At 40.6% G+C, this 17,767-nt stretch overlaps 1 protein-coding gene across 5 annotated transcripts in view; it reads right to left on the bottom strand.

Moving 5' to 3' along the window:
• Positions 1-17,767, bottom strand: part of Nepl16 (Neprilysin-like 16) — a 76,495-nt gene that overhangs the window by 1,395 nt on the left and 57,333 nt on the right. For 4 of the 5 annotated variants that reach the window (XM_043418210.1, XM_043418211.1, XM_043418209.1 and 1 more), the window contains 11 exons: positions 10,710-10,841; positions 10,384-10,482; positions 10,097-10,269; positions 3,669-3,855; positions 3,060-3,236; positions 2,836-2,936; positions 2,694-2,767; positions 1,992-2,278; positions 1,503-1,661; positions 1,252-1,328; positions 60-409 (listed from right to left, as the gene is read on the bottom strand). In XM_043418210.1, the coding sequence (XP_043274145.1) occupies positions 310-409; positions 1,252-1,328; positions 1,503-1,661; positions 1,992-2,278; positions 2,694-2,767; positions 2,836-2,936; positions 3,060-3,236; positions 3,669-3,855; positions 10,097-10,269; positions 10,384-10,482; positions 10,710-10,841 (1,566 nt within the window). In that variant the 3' untranslated portion in view covers positions 60-309. The remainder of the gene's footprint in view (positions 1-59; positions 410-1,251; positions 1,329-1,502; positions 1,662-1,991; positions 2,279-2,693; positions 2,768-2,835; positions 2,937-3,059; positions 3,237-3,668; positions 3,856-10,096; positions 10,270-10,383; positions 10,483-10,709; positions 10,842-17,767) is intronic. The other variant, XM_043418213.1, reaches the window with a different exon arrangement.

Genomic DNA, 17,767 nt, shown 5'->3' with positions numbered 1-17,767 from the left:
AGAATGTTTCTACGAGTAATACTCGTCTCGATACAAACAACTTTAACATAATAAATTACCCAATCGAATTCGCCAAAAATGATGGCTCGATCGACGCTTTTTCATTTCCGGAAAGTGCTAAAATTCCTCCGACAAACGACTCCGCTTGTAGCCGTCAGTGAAAAAGATAAAATGACGACGAATGGAGAATAAAATACGTAAAGATGCCTCGCGCGAATTGAGCCACGTCGTCGGATAACCGTTGAACAAACGTCACATTTAGCCAGCACGATTTTAACGCAAAGTGGTCCCCGCACCTCGGTTCAAATCTCACCACGTGCTACATTTGTTGGATGGATTCATCCGAGCAGTGGTAGGACAACGGAAGGCTTCGGCGAAGGCCGGCGAGTTCATCATTACGACGTTGACCCTGAAAACAATCTGCTTTTTCTTTTTTTCCTATATTTCGTTATAATAAAATATTTCTTTTTAATGAATGTTATTGAAATAAAATGCTACTACGACTAAAAATGCGTTTCATATAACCCTCCAGCTGCCTTCCGATGCACATTTGCACATAGATTTAAGGTAGTTCATGCACGAAACGATTTTCTTAAGAAAGTCTTGAAATTTACACAGAGTTTAAATAGGCAGTCGACTGACACGCATACCAAATTTCAAAAGGTTCGTCTTATTGGTTATTGAGATAGACGTGTTTAAATATGAAGAAAAATACATATGCGTAAAAAATCGTTTATCTTTCCATATAATGAATGAACATTGCACATTTGCTTATTTCGGTATTTTGTTTCTTCTTGCCTTGGGCTGTTCCTGTCATAGACTTCTGTCTTTTTGTTAATAATTTTTTCTTGATCCATTTCCCGTTGCGCTCTCTAATGCCATTTTTAACATAAAAAACTATAGTATTTTCGCCAGGGATGAATGAAATTTCGGGTTCAATTAGTGATGAATCCCCGTTCAATTAACGGCTTGTAATTTCATTCGCCAAAAGATAAGTTGGAAAAATTTATTTACTATTTCGAATTAATAACTCTCACATCAATTTAAAGCGATTATATCTTTAGTTAGGAAGTAAAAGTCGACCCAATTTAGACACATATATAAAATACGATCCTTCGGGCATGATCTACTTTAATCAAGTTTCTTGTAAAACACAATTCCAAAGGACGATCAAATTCAAAAGAAAGTGGCAACCAAAGAGATAATTTTTATTCATTTTTGGTTTTTCATTCCTTGTAATCGTATGCAAACCTCTCTGGATAAGGTGTATGGTAATCGAGCTCGACGGAGAGGATGTAGGCCTCGGCAGTCATGTTAGAACAATAAGTCTGTAAGAATGTTGAAATTAAAATGAAACTATGAAAAAATTTGGGAATGAAGCATTGAAATAATGGCAGACGATGTTTTATCGTTTGACTAGTCAAATTTCTTTATGGCTTCCTCAAATTTGATTTCTCTATTCATTATCTAAATCTCTTTTTAGATATGTTTGGCTAACTTGCCTGGGCGGCGCTTAAGAAAAACAACTGGCTCGGACGAAGGGCCTCCAGACCTGGCAGAGTACGGTCTCTTCCATTGCTCAATGTGTACCAGGTCTGATGAGAGATCTGCAGAGCACCGATATCAGCAACGTTCTCGTTTCTCGTCACGTTCCAGTCGAACTATCGTAGTAACAAAATAACCGATGCTTTCATCATTTTGTTTCGTGAGTCCATAAAAATGGAGTGATTTTGAAAAGCGATCGCGAACAATGTTTCAGATTTAGTGATCAAATTAGATTTTGGGAGAAAAGACAAATTGATAAAATTCGACAGAAATAAGTGAAACGGAAATTATCTCAAAAAAATTGAATGTAAATTTGGAGAAGAACTGTATAACTGAAAAAATGAAAATGAACGAAAATAAATCAGGCTGACTACGTGAAATAAAGCACTCCAAAATTACATGGAAATTTTATGAAAAACGTAAAAATTCACATTATGGAGACGCACCTGAACATCGACGTAATTGCCGAAGAACTTGACCTTCCTCCAGAATCTTTTAGCGTATAACCGAGCAACACACTCGATTTTAGCTTCGAGACGGCTCCAGGCTTCCGGTGTTATCCAAAGCCATTGATCGTTAACGACATCGGGATCAATAGGTAATCGACGGTGATGGAGATCAAATGCGTGCAAAATCTCGTGAGCTATAACCGAACCGAGAGTTGCGTGGGCAGCGTAAGATGGTCCTCCGTCCCAGGACCATGACCAGGCAGTCATCATAGCGAGTGGTATTACTTGAGAATACAAAATCAACGACTAATGTTAGACGAAAACTTTCGATTAACTACTTCACGGTAAAAAAGTAAAAGAATAAACAGAATATTTTCATTTTCAAGAAATTTCAGCTCTTCATTGTTCGTCAAAATTTATTGGCAGCAAACTCGACGACAAATATTAAAAATGGATAAAAAACGGACGCTCGGATAGAACATTCTTAATGTTAGCAAAAGTACCCCAAATAAATGTTTGGGAATTAGATAAACGCTCGAAGACTTCAAAAAATTGAATGGAAAGTTACAATTTGACGAAAAATGGATTTTAGGAAACGAACTTTCGAAGGAATTTCGCATGTAGAAGCGTGAAAGTGTTTTTTTTTTCAGGCAGAAAGACAATTCATTTTCATGTATAAAAAACAAATCCTGGACGTACCGATTGAATTGGTTGAAGACTCATAATAAGCGTTAACAGCGTAGGGATGGCGCCACCTTGAAAATGCGGAACGACTATTTGATAATCGCCGATAAATCTGCTTTTCAATTCCACTTATTGAGTTAAGGAATATCGCGATTACCTGTCACTCATGTTTCTCCGCATCAACTGTCCGTTGGGGCTGCGAGTCTGTCGAAACCGTCGGATGACGTTCGCAAAATAGTCGTCAGGATCGATTTCCACCTTTGGAATAAAAACAAAATGAGATAACGTAACACGAAGTTTATGCGGGCGAATAAAAATATGAGACGCAGATGAAAAAACGACCGTTCGTGGATAGACGAAACGGAAGTGCCTACGACTGACCTCGGTCATTTCGCGTGCTAGTAGGCTCTCGTTGTGGAAACCAGGCCAAACGTGAAACTTTCCACGCAACGCGTCGAGCTTGAGAAGAGCTTGGGCCCTGGTATCATCATCGAGCCAAGACATAACGAGCATTCGTTCTGCCAGTGTCTCTTTAACGCGCTCAAAGAGTCCGGAAACCTTTGAAAATCAATAACACCTCTTTTCAATGTTTAATTTTCCCTGATGAAAAAAAAAAACTGAATAGCAAAAGGAATAAACTAATTTCGAGTGATTCATTATCATGATTTTTCACGGTCATGAACGGAAGGTCGAGCCAAATTCAGTAGTCGGCCTCATTCGAATTAATCATCATTTGAAAGTTTTTAACGCCAGCCACATTTTCCGGAAATGTAGTATTACGTAAATGAAAATTTATGACCGACTAATTCCTCGGTCGCTATAAATTTGCTAGGTTAAGATAATATTTTTGGTTTTACTGTCCCAGCGATTCTGCAATTCATCACTCAATGATTCTAATAATTCGGGGAACGAATAACCCCAGGCTACAGGGGGACAGGAAAAAAACGTTGATTAAACCATACATCACTATCTCTTGTTGTTCGTGCTCACCCTGTTAGCGAGGGTTTCCAGATAGTCCGGCCTATATTGTTGTACGTAGAGCGCCCCAACGATCTCGCCGAATATATTTTTCGTCAGTTTGCTGCACGACTCGTTCCAATGTGCGCTCGCGGTCACGTTCACGATGTCATGCAACGTGTCGACAGCATAGAGCAACAGCAGCCCATTGTGGATGACCCTTTGAGTATAAATTACAACAATAAAAAACATTTATTTAACGTACATTATGAATTGTTCATGCACGTATGCCTGCCCAAGATATCAGAACGGTTATAAACAGCCCCCATTATTTGAGCTCAGTTTATAATGAAATTTTCCATGATGAGCCACTAATTAATATGCTCATCAAATTTCAATTCGCATGAAAGAACTTCCAATTCTCCTCGTAATTATAACACGTAGACGGGATTACGGATAAGAGAAATCAAATGAGAAGTAATAAGCTGATGAATGAAGCACTATTGAAAATTGTATTCACAGCAATTTCAGAATTTCTTCTGCCAAAGACATGTAACATTTTCCATCACAAAATCAGTGGTTTGACAATTATTAAGAGGAAGGAGAATTTCGTCGATTCCTCCGTAAAGAACTCACGAATATAGTGCAAACGTTAGAAGAATGCTCACAACTTTTATTTGTTCTCGGATTAAAATATTCGGTAAAACGAAATCAATTTAATAGTGATTCCACCCCATCGTAGGCCGACAACAGAAAGAGTTTTCGAGTGACCGGAAGCTTTCCTTCGCAGTTTCAAATAAAAATAATACTTCTCAAGTGAATATTTCTGAGATCGTTGTTTCATAGATGCAATTCACTGATCATAAGCAGTAGCCTATTTCGATGTGGATAACATCAAGGATATCAAATCTGGCATGAATGGATGACGTGTGAGATACCATTTGACCCGGACGCTCGTGTTAATCATCCCGGAAAAGCAACGTCCGTTGTGAACTCGTGGTATCTAATTTCTAAGGAGCAATTGCTGGCCGAGCGCGTTGGCTCGCTAGGAAAACACAAAAGCGTCTAGTCAACTTAAGGATAATACGAGCTGGTAATCAAGCCTGACAGCTATTTCGAGCCTGCCAAGAAAGTGGATATTATCTCGGCGTTTCCGCTGCTATTATTCCGAGTTTCAAGGATTTGGCACAGCCCTGGATTCGCGAGCAAGGCAATCCAGCAATGCAGGATAAAGGTTGGAATCAAGCCGGAGGCTATAAGTGCCGTGTTGCGATGGTAGGCGCCACTTCATCGCGAAAGAGCGATTCATCTGGTAGCCGGTGGAGTGAACAGATTCTTCAAATTCTGTACTCAACGGATCTTCGAAATTCAGGTAGCTGGCACGGGGTTCAGAGCAGAACACCGCCGTGTCTCGACATATCTCAACTGTTCTCGCACTGTTTCGTGAGCTTTGCAAACTACGAATTCTAGGATAGATTTGCCTTCAAACGCCGTTCAAGCCAAAAGTACAGTCCACTTTGTGTGCAACGAGATCGATCGTTAAGCCACTGCAAGTGCTTCGACCATTGCATACTTCGATATCGAAGATATAAAAATAATCTTCGAATGGAGTTTTAAAGCTGCATTTCCGGGGGACAGTTGCTGTCGAATTATTATTTACTTGGCTTCGTTAAATAAATAACTGATGAATTCTTCTTCTCCGTCCGTTTTGGCTATTGACACTCGTCCGTGTGTCCAGTTTGGTGACCGGTGATAGAACAGCTTCGGCCAAGGTTCTGTTGACGAGTGCTTTTGAGAGCACTCCACCATTTAGATTTCTCACTATTTACTTAAGTTTTAATTTGTGATTTACTTATGAATTTGTAATTGAATTGTGCATATTTGAATATATTCCTTTTAATTTACTTGATTATTTATTTATTTATTCATTTTTTTAAGTCATCTTGATTTTATGATTTATATCTTGTAATGGTTTTTATGACTTTTAAAAACTGCGAGAAGGATGGACTTCGTATCTCAAACGGTGGCTTAATGTTTCCTTTGATCAGATCTTCCACTAGGATACGAGTGTGCTCGTTGTTGAGATTGATGAATTCTCTGCTTGTCAAATGGTACGTTGAAATCAACAAAGCTCATTACAGTCCTCCATCGATCGTTGAGATTCTAAACACGAAGTAAGCTCTCCCCACAGCGTCTCGAACGTCTTCGGGGTTTGTTCTCGCAGTACTACAATTACTTCTGTGTGACTTCCCAATTCGCTAATATGAAAGATCAGCCGAAGAGCCAGTTGAAAATTTGAGTATAACTCTTGTAAGTGGTAAAAGAGAACTGTGAAGTCCTTCGGTCTCTTTGATATCGAAGAGTCGAGGTAGTGGCTCTTCACCCTTAGCATGCAAGCGACTCCGAGCACACAATCTATCTCTGTCATACCCGTATAACCCTCTCGAAGTGTGCTCGTGACTGGGAAAGCTCAAAGGTGCACTAGCACCGGGGCCCGTCTCTCCTCCATCAAATGGTACTCTCGGGCATTAAAGACCGTTCTTTCGTTTCCGCCTTGCCCGCCGCACAATGGGACAATTACCCTCGAGCGTTGGGTGAGGATTTTCACACTGGAATCTTCCACGAAACTCGACGCAGTCTCGCGAGGGCTTTGCCATGGCCTCTCTCTATTTTTCGAGCTTGGGCGTCAGTCATCCGCGGACAACACACAGAGACCAAGAGAAAGTTAAAAAGAGAAAAAGAGGGCGTTGGAGTACTGGGACGCCTCGCAAAGACTCCTCCATTTTTTCAATTTCGTAATTCTTCGAAATTGAGTAAGAGATCGCGCGCACGAGTGAGGTGCCTAAAAGCGTGGGCAAAAAACCTCTGGAGCCTTTGGCGCGTGAAATTAGAAGCTTTGCCAGCGAGATCACATGACACTTCCATGTCATGTGGGTGCTTCGTGTTTTATCGGAACTGACAGATGGATTATGAGAGCTCGGATGCTGGCAAGATTAAACGGAGAGAGGCGATACGGCTGGGAGCGAATGGTGCAGCCGTTGGCTCTTCTGCTGTTAAACAACCAACCACTTGATTATTTTTATTTAAAAACATCTGGATCACGCGATGATGAGTTTTGTGTAATTCTAACAATAAATTTGATCGGGACTCAACGGATTGTGAGAACGAAGGTCGCGACTCGAGGTCAAAATGGACTAGTACCCTGAAATTTTTGGGAAATAGCTTGCACGGAAACTTCCAAAATATTCCAAAAGGGAAAACATTTGCGAAATGTAACTGTTGAAAATTCTTTCCATCAATTATTCGATTGAAAAGCGCCGATAATCAATCAATGGCCAGCAATTCCATTGCCCCAATGCATTTGTGGAATGGGAACAGCGTAGCGAGAATTCAGCAGTGTGGGCGAGAGAACACACGAAGGGAAACGTGAATAGTGGGCGTTTATTGGCTTCACATGCCGACATTTCATACCACTGATGGACACATACACGTAAACTCCAACAAAACGTTTTTCCAGGACTAAATTGAACCGGCTATGTCAACGCGCGACGTAAAACAATGAATTGAGTCCACGTCTGTCTCCTCCACAAACGATACGGCTCGTGCCCCACCAATTTTCATTTCCATATGCTTTTTATACTCGCTCTTTCACTCAAGTCCACCAAATATAAAACGAATTAATGCCGAGCGAACCGACCAAAGTTTCGCCATTTGTACCAAATGTGTTTTCAGCAATGGTGAAAAAAAAAACTTAATCTCAGTGGCCTTTATGTCTATCTATAACATTTTATATTTTTATATTGCACATACAGACTGAAACTCGTATTAACAATACTTTCTATCACAATTATTCTTGCTGCTGTGAAACTGTGATCTTGCCCTCTTGAGTTTTGCCCAGAAACGATCTCATGCAGTCAGGTTGACCTATGGCAGCAGCCATTTACGTGTAATTTTGAAAACTTTTTATACTCCATGAACAACTAATTTGGCTATCATTTCAATAATGTTTTATAAAATTGATTATTATTTCAATGTGAGCCACGATCATGTGAGAAACATTATTTTTCGTCATCAAGTTTGAACGTGGTTGTACTCACTTTGTTTGTTAAGCCATCCGGCTGAATTTTCAGCGAAAATCCCTTTGAAATATTTATTTGCTAGCATATTTCCTTGGCTTTTAGCTTTAGGTCCAAGATCTCTTGGATTCACTATTTACTGGAGACATGCAGTTTGATAGTGGACGTATTCGAATCGTTTCGTATAGCTTGAGCTAACGTTGCGTTGTCTCCATATTCATGGCTGAAATTTTCATTGCAGCAGAATTCTTTTGGGCCGTCGGTAGAATTTTTGAATTTCATCAATTCTCTACTGTCGTAATTATTCGACAGTGTCCTCTCTCGAATCTACGAGTGTTTTTTTCGTGCACTTCAAGTGTGGAATCAGAAAATATAGAACTCGTATCTGCCGTTGAGTTTTGGGATAGGTCAAGCTTTAATGCTGTATCACATTGGCACAGAGACCGAAGGAGGGGGCGCAGAACTCGGTCGTGCAGTGACATTTCTACTGAGATCCATACGGTTAGCACCATCAAAGATTCATAAAAGCTACTTCCCACTTAACGACTGATGCGTGAGTCCTTGCTGAGAGGTTACCCAGCCAAGTATTGATATTGCTGGAAGCGTCTACACGACTTGGGAGAACACTGGAGCCACGTAGCAACCGCAAACCTGTCGCTGTCGCGCTTTCAGATAGTCGATAATAATAGGGTATTACACCTTTTTTTGAAAACTGTTTTAAAATAATCCTGAGATCGTAATAAGCCAGTAGAATTTTTATTTCAATTTTATAAGACCGAAAGCTGTCTTGAAAACTATTTTTTATTTATGATTTTCACTCCGTTAGTGACGTCACTCCGTTAGTAAACAATACAATTGCGAAAGACCATGTAATAAGATTTGTGAAAATAATGAGTTATAGTGGTATATCATTGGTGTCTCGTGCCTGAATGCAACAATGCAAGTGTAAAAATGCCACAAAAATTGTGGATTTATCATTGGTAGATTTGTACTTTCTACTTTCACAAAACCGTTTTCCATATGGCGATTTTAATCAAATGAATGATAAAAGCCCACAAACGTGCACAATGACTTGTAAAATTTAAAAATAACACAGAGCGCACAATAAGAAAAACAGATGAAAAAAGACGATTTTTAAAATTGAATTATAAAATTAACATTGCATTTTTATGAAAAAATATTGACCTTTCTCGTTCACTTTTTACGAAATCTATCATAATCATGCATTTTTATATATATTTTTTACATGGTGTAAAATAATACCCTATTATCGTCAAAATTTTATATTCTCAGTCACAAAATTCTCAGGTGCAATTCCCTTGATTTTTGAATGTGCCTAACGCTTCGCTTCATATGGAAAAATAATTGAGGAGCGTGTTTTGTTTTATTTTTTCCAATTCAACGGCAAGTACCCGGAGAATTGAATCCACAAAAACTCGGAAATTTCATTGAGTCATATGTGAAGCTTGTCAATTTTCAAAATACGTTTTAACCGATATCGTATCGGGCTGGGAATCGATTGAATACACTTGCAGTGATTCCATATTGCGTCCCTCGTTCATATACGATTTATATCGTGTTTTGATAAATAACGCTCCTTCGTTGTACACGCGTGCTGAATACCACTTGCTCGAATCGTCGCCTCTTCCAATATTTGAAACACTAGACAAGGTCCACTTTCCCACCCCGAAGTGTCATGTAATTGGAATGTAATAGGCTCGAGCACAGGTTGGTACAACAAACATGGCCTAAATTTGCTCCGGGTAGTGCCCAAACGCATAGGTTTGTTCGACGAACTGCGGTTACTGATTTGCGTAATATACAGAGAATAGAACAGCATTGCAACGTGTATACTGGAGCCCTTTAGCTCTGGCTCAATGAAACCCCGCAATGCGATCGATTAAGTCATCCGTAGACGGGCTACGGCACATCGCGGATGTCCTTAGAGACCTTGCCAAAGTTTAATATCAACCGTGTTGAGGCTTAACGCGCTGGAAGAACTTGAGAGCACACAAAAATCTTTTCTCATTTCGCTTCTTCCAACACAGTCGTCTTTTTTTCTCTTCATTCGAGCGCAAAAAATGTTACGGCGTTGCCGATCATTTTGGAGGGAGTGAAAATATTGGTAAGTAAAAGTGAAACCTTCGGTGAAAATGGGATACGAATGACATTCATTTCCGGGAGGATATTTTGTTGTGCGAAAGTGAAAGAACGGATTCGAGATGAACGCGATGAAATACTGCAGTCGTCGCGAACTTGATAATTCTCGTCGAAATTACGATTGGAATCCTCGTTCTAAGTGAATTGTTTCTGTTAATGTAGAAATATTTGTTAGAAGTGAAATATATCGGGCGGGCGAAAATATTGAGAGCGCAGATAACTCACCGTTTGGAAAAACGATTAAGTAGCCTGCCAAGAGAGCGAAAATATCGTGGCGCCGTGACATAAACGTAGACCAGACGATCATCCTTCGCATGACCAGCACGAGAAGTACCATGCCCGTAGAACCCGGTGGTCGTCGTGCCCAATGTATCATTTAGCAGCGTCCCCCACCTTATCTAACCCAAGATCGCAACGTTCGAATAACTCGTCGTTTATTACATCGTGACGGAGCCTGGATCGTGCGATGGGAGTGTCGTGTGATGGCTTATCGAAATTAACAAAAAACTTACATAACCGAAGCTCTCTTGGAGGTAGGTCAAGTTATAAGGCACGTAGACCCGCTGATCGACATCGACCCAATTGTACAGATCTTTGTGCCTGGGATATATCTGTACAAAACATGAAGACACAGATTTCATTATTCGCGTTAAAATTGCACCTGTCCGCGGTGATGAGAATCGAGGGAGGAAATTTGTTGATTGAGAGGCCTCGACGAGATCCTATTTTTGACAAACTTTTGAGGAAACACTGAAATTTTTGTTGAAAGGGTTTCCAAGTAATCCCTTCAGTTAAAAAACATTGGGAGAGAAGAGAAATAAAAAAGGTTCGAAAATACCTTGTTGAGTGCGAGGCAAAATTGCAACAACTGATCGGCCTCGGAGCTTCTTTCCCTCGGGTCCATGTCCTTGGGTAAGAGGCCTTCAATGATTTTCTCGATCCTGCGAGATCTCTGCTCTTCTCTCGCGTTCTGTAAACCGAACAACGAAACCGCTGTAACGTTACCATTCAATTTTATATCCGGGAAAAAGTCGTTGAAATTTAAGCACGTGAAATATTTTCGTCCTCAGAGATTTTCCACGGTGCTAAGGTAGCGCGCGCGCTTCTATGAAGAGATGACATTTCCCTCCGAAGAAAGGGTGAAAGTTTTCTGCTCAGCCGCAAGGGAGTTTTGTGTCAAGTACAGTGTCTAGCGCGTCGTTCCAACTTTTCTACATCCCTCTCGACTCAAACCCTCCTTCGACCGACACCGACGCTCGCACACGGACGCACACACTGTTCTTGAGCACTTTCAGGTAATGCGATCGGGTATACACTTTCTCAAAACCCATCGAGACTTTTCTCATCGGAGGTGAGCGAGCGAAACGTGCGTCAAGCTGTGTTAAAATAAATAGATGCAGACGGAATTTCAGTTTTCCTATGAACTTCTCCCTCCACCGAAGTTCTATTTTACCTCCAATCCACTAAAATCTTCAGTTTTTCTTTTCTTTTTGCATCTCATGGCAAATAATTAAAAATTATTGTTTCCCTAATAAACGGAGACGGATGGCAATTACTATTTGTTTTCTTTATCGGCTTCCCCACGTCCGACATCGCCCATAACCGTTTCCCTAGTCCCACGACGACATTGTTGGTACGAAGTCACGTCCGCTCCTGGTTTCGGATCCCTTCATCCGTGCACGTACAAGCTCACACGGAGAAAAACAATATTTCTTCGTATCTACGAATAAGTGGATAGAATTTTTCTCAAACTTTCAACCCTCATCATAATTCTATTTATTATATTTTCTCTACGCCTTCTCCGACGATAAAATCATCGGAGGAGTTCCAATAATTGCAGGCGATTCGAAAGAGTGTGTAATTTCAAGCTCCAATCGTATCATATTTCGGGAAAAATTGAGTTGCGCAGTCGTCGAAGGATCGTTCGAGGCGAACTTCACAGAAAAAATCTCAGCTACTTGGAATTATTTATCCCGCATAATGTTTAACGAAGTTTTTCATAGTTAAAAATGAGAATGAATAAAAATACGTCATTTTTTTCATCCCGGTGACGAGTCATTTTATTATCTGAAGCCTGATAATCGATACAACTACGTTAGAGAGTTGATCGCATATAGAGCAGGGCCCAGCTGAAGTGTCATCCTCGTCGTCGTGCTCTCGTCGTCGTCGCTGTGTACAACGCGCACCGCGAATACGCCCGAGCGTCGCGGACTCGTTATCCAGAGTCATTAGCGTTAATCAACCGGATAGTATAACTATCGGATCCTGGGCGCACTATAGAGCCAGCCTCCTCATAATCTTACGAGTATGTGTTCGTGCATGTGCCCACATTTATATCTATAAACTTGGAAAAATAACTCGACCCAATTGTCAACTGCCTAAATTAATTTCGTACTTTTTTCTCTTCGTTTTTCTTTCCGAAAATTTTTTCAATGGAGGATCACACGGTTTGACTAATTTATGAAAGAGAACAGTAAAATTTCATTGGTTTAATGGATTTTTCGTTGAACAAGCGAGAAACGTTGCTCGTCGGCGTGACTTTTATTTGCAATGAGTATTTCCGTATGTGTTATGAATTTGGGGAACACTCGGTCACGTCGTGCAGTATTTTATGGGAAAACAATAAAATATTATCCAATGCGCTTCCCCGTACGGAACGCGAGAGTTTCCATTAATTTTTATTGATAATTTTGCGCGCTGAAATTTAGCTATGACTTTGTGCCAATAATATTTGGAAGTTGGGAGAAAATAGATCGTAATATCAATTTCATATCACCCATAAAATTATACGATCGAGCATTTGAGCTTCGAGTTTTAGGATTTCCATAAAACTCAAGTCAATTGCGCTTAGCTTAATTGCGGTTTTGTTTACTTTCGACTGTGTTTGCAGTCGAATTGAAAATTAAACAATCATCGCGCATGAAGAGCCATTCGAGTCTGTTTTCCCCCACTTTTTATCCGCCGAATGTTTATAAATTTGTTATGCCACGAGTGATCCGTATTATTTCACATATTCCGATCACCGGAGAGCGGTGCGGCTTCGCTATTTTCACAGCTCTCGCAATTAACAGAAACGAATCTAGTAACTTTTTCCATCGATATTCCGTTAACTCGAAAACGAATTCTCTTTGTTTCTGCACCCCCTCCCTCCCCCTCGCCGCTCTTCTCTTTCGACTCCCTTAGTAGCGCAGCCGCCTCGGCCAACTCAAGCTTCAAAGCATCCCAGCCCTCTCCCGCCTCCCTCTCTTTCTCTTTCTCTCGACGTTCGTGCTCCACGCGCTTCGTTGGGAACGCGAGAATCGGGAAAAGTAAGAGGAGCGAAAAAAGTTTTAGTTTCGTTCTATTTTTAAATCGACTTTTTTTATCCCTTCTCCGTATAGCCTGGTTCTCTCTCATTTTATATGGCATGAGAAGAAAAAAATAACGGAAAATGAACCGATGAACCTTGACCCGTATCGTGTAGCATTTTCGTGTAGATTTTTTAGCTCCTATAAATTCAGAATCCTTTTCAATGAGCGATAAATCAGAGAAAGAAAAATCGCCTTTTTTCTCCGCTCCATTTTTTGCTTGCTGTCATTATATTGATCTCGTACTTATTCTCAAACGTGATTTATTGACTCACTGCAAACACGCGTTACGTTAACGATCGACCGGAGTGATTTTCTTTTTTTTCAACGGAGACTTCAGCCGAATTCTCTTCTCACTTTTCCTTCCTAATTATTTCTTCATTTTTTTGTATTCTCTCATTGAGCTGCTGTTCAATATTAATCCACCATTTTCATCCAAGGTTCATGTTACGTTGAAATAACTACTCTTTTTAACTTAAATTCCAAAGGGCGCCTTGCGTTCATGTCGGTGGTTTTCCCTGCTAAAGTTTTATAGCCTGCGATTCTCAAACCGGATGTATTTGCAACGGTCATTCCTTCGTATACTTTTTCCCCACTGAATCTTGAGTTCCGAGTGAATTCGTTGAATGAACGCGCGCGGTCTGACCGCACAGGAGAGCTTTTACGAAACGATTACGCGGGTGCTGGTGCGGTCCGTATTTGTGGATTCCGGCAAGTTGAATACGGAAAGTCTTAGAAGGAAATTCACAATCGATTCGGGCAAATAATGAAAGCGGATGAGACGAAGACGTAAAACAATGGTTAAATGAGGAAAATCACTGCGTTATTTACTTTGAGAGCGACAATTTACTTTGAAAAACTACAGAACTGAAAAATATAAACGTTGGCCTGAAAAAACTTGAAGATAAACACCGGGGAGGAGCAGCTATTTTTGCCACTTTTATCAACAAACTCGTGGAGACTGCAGCTGGACCGAGCGAGTTTTCGCGCCAGGCGAAGAGTAATTGTTCTTTAACGTAATTAAAAATTTCAGCGAGCAGCGAAGCACGATGAGTGAAGGTAAATTTAAAAATTAGCGAAACTCTTTAAAATTCATTCGTTGAAGCAAAACTTTTCGATAGTCTCGAGGATGAAATATTTGAGGTTAAAAAATAATTAAATCTTCAGCCTATTTTGTTTGCAAACCGAGACAAATTTGACAAGGTGAAACTCAAGATTTTCTCGACGAACCGATTTTCGATCGAACAATTTCGCTCTCTCCCAAGCTCCTGGAATCACGCGAAGGAAAAAAATCTGTAATAGAGGCTCGAGTCACGAATGGAAATTGTAGACGTGCTGAAATGAATAAACTGGAGATGGTGACAAGAAAAAAAGGGGCAAGACGCTCGGAGCGGTCCCGGAACGATGGCAAAAAGCTTTTCTATCATCCGTGCTCCGTGCGCTTTCACTATCTTTACCTATCCCTTTTGTCTCACTTTTCCCCTGGTAAGTCGTCGTTCGAAGGTCAAAGGTATGGTAACTAAAGCAATATCCGTCGTGGCGGTGTGGCTCTCGCGACTGTTTTATGGTCGATGGGCTTTTCTCGAGTCCGGAACACGCCTCGAGAATACACCGTAGTGGCGGGGCCACTCGAAAAGACCTCTGGAGTTGTGAAAATCGATCAGTCATTATGCGCCGTACCATTCGAATCACTTGGACTCTTTTCAGCCTTATTTTACATACTTGTGGAAAAAAAATGACGATTTGCAAAAATTGTTGCTTCGTCAAAAATGAGGAGAAAAAATTACCAGTCACTAAATTATATTTTTTGACTTTGTCATAATATTTTCTGTAAATAATTTAATACATTTTTTATTTTTAAATCGAATAAAAAGAATTTACTCAAGAATCCAACAACGAAAACGCATTCGTTGCCATCCTGCTGAATAAATATTCCCATTTCATTCAATTACTCGATATTTCGCTAATGTATTCTTCGCACAGAAAAACCATTGCGGATTATTTTAGTCCAACGAGTGGCTCATCCCCTAAAATTACATCGCAAAAGTGGGTCTCGCAATCATATCCGCACTTCGTATGACGCGAGAATTCGTTACCTAAACCAGCAATCCCGCAGCAAAATTTCGTAATACCTGCGCTCACGAGACCCTTTGCACGCTTTAACCGATTTACGTCACCCCATACTAATTAGCGAGACGTTGACGATGCACTCAAACACAGCGCTGCCATGACGATAGTGAGAACTTTCTAGGCTCTGTGGAATACGTTCCATGTATGGAGTGTGCTGAATTCGAGTATCCGAAATATGAAAAAAATGGAACCTTTTTTTTCTGGTTTTAACGTAATTTGAGAGCGATGATTCAATGATTTTTTCGGCATTTTTTCCTGGTGAAAATCGTCAAAATCTCAAGATCTTTTTCATCTCAATTAATTTCCCTTCAACGAATGGATTTCACTCGCTTGAATTTTGGTCACCCTGTAGAATGGGAACTCACAGTCGAGCTCCATTCTGGAAAACCGAACAACACGTTTTGTGAGCCTTTTTGCCTCTCGATCCACAGCGTTGACCACAAGTCTGACGTGAGGCGGCCTGCCCGATCCAAACATCAAGGCAGTCAAGAAAATCATAAACTGATTTAGCAGATGGCTTTTCAAAGTGGACTTTACTCCAGCTCTACTTTACTCCTTTTGTCCGTTTTCACGTATACGCGAAGCCCTTCAAACCCCTTCAATCTCGAGATGCATCCAATTCTAGAAAAGCTGCTACTTCGCAGGGGAAAAATCGAAAATAAGTTTTTAATCGTTACTCAAATTGTTCCGAAAGACACAAAAACAAAATTCTCAATACATCGAGTGGCAAGCGAGTCGTAAAAATTAAACAAAAGTAGTAAATCGAACCGAATCCGTTCCTCTCAAAGCTCCGTTCGCTAAATTGGTTCGAAAATCGTTTATCAAAGTATTTGTCTTCGTGCACAAATAGGACGATTCAGGGTGCCTAATATGTTTGGCCAGAGCTGTACGCATGTGCAATTTCCGCGTCCCCGGAAGATCGCATACCAATTAACGTGCCTATTGAACCTCTTGTCGAACGATTTCCATCAAAATCGTTGTTGTGCAAGATCGCATATTTGTATAGTAACGCTCGTGTTGATTATTATGAAAAAAAGCATCGGTTGATGCTCGCATCGACGTATCGAAACAGAGGCAAAAAATCATCATTAATTATTGCGACGAACGGTGTAGAAAGTAATTGGCAAATTGTACACGGTAGAGAGAATTCGAAACGCAAATCAATTGCATCGATTAAATAAGTGCATAACGAGGGGTTGGTTTTATTGAATTAGCGTACGAATAGCGCTTCAATTCATCGTTTTCTTCCACCGGGAGATAAACGTCGAGATTGGAGGCTAAAAAATAATTAATTCGCTTTTTCCGCTGATATTCCCGTTTGGTTGGGAATAATCTCGGCCGCTTTCCCATGATTCATAATCCGGCCACGATTCATAATGAGCTTCTTCACTATCGAATCGGCGGGGATTATTGTGTTCACTGCGGCAGAATAACTGCTGATCGGGAATTCAAAATCTCTCGTAGATACAACCGCGACTCGATAGAAATGCACAGCGAACACGCATCGGACGAAAATAAAAGAGAAAAACTTATGACTGGAGCAAGTTATTGAGCATCTCGTAAAATCGAGTTTACGACACTTTGAACGTTCTCTGCAGCGGTTAATACTCTTTTTGTCTGTTAATCCTCTTGCACTGTAGCTGCGTATATACGTGTATGTGCTTATCTACAGCATTCATTATTGCACTTTACTGCAGACAATGTCCGCTTTGGTAAAACACTCTCGGTCGAAAACACCGTTCATGATAAAAAGATTAGGGGAGACAAAGTCTTGGAGGAAAAAAATGGGACAAGCTTCCCCAAACTCGCGAGAAAGCTTTACGCGAGTAAGCTTTACGCCCCATCCTTTACGACACATTATTGCTTTATAGAAAATATGTTCTATTTTTTGTCGGGACGAACGTGCTCCAATTTTTCGGGAGGGAAAAAAAACTCGGTCGAAACGTGCAAAATATCGTGTGGTACAGCTGGACTCGGACGTTCCAGAAGGAACGGAAACCGAGCGACGATGACTCATTGTTTACTGAGATGAAATTTTCACATTTCCGGTTTAAGACGTTTTACAGTGTTCCGGACAACTCACACTTTTTGAGAGCGTTCATAAACGTGATTATGGGCGAGAGAAAAGACAGAAAAATACGAATTTTTCACTGCGTATGATTCGTTACAATTATTTTTATGAAGTGAAAGGAAAGAGGCGGAAAAAGTTCGTTCTCGATTGTTCTTGAGTAAGTCACTTCCCATTTGGTGTGCCTTCGAGAACATTCAAGTCTCTTGGAGTTATCGGAGAGTTTTGGTTCGACGCTTCATGTTTCCTTGATTAACGAGAGCAAGAGGGGGGGAAGGCAAGATTAAATTAAGCCTGCCGGGGATTTCTGTAACGCCTTGTACGGTAATAAACTGTAGAAACATTTTCAAC

Source organism: Venturia canescens, chromosome 4 (assembly GCF_019457755.1).
Source record: "Venturia canescens isolate UGA chromosome 4, ASM1945775v1, whole genome shotgun sequence".
NCBI lineage: Eukaryota > Metazoa > Arthropoda > Insecta > Hymenoptera > Ichneumonidae > Venturia > Venturia canescens.
The sequence above is the reverse complement of the archived record's forward strand: the minus strand, read 5'-3'. Positions and strand labels throughout refer to the sequence as shown.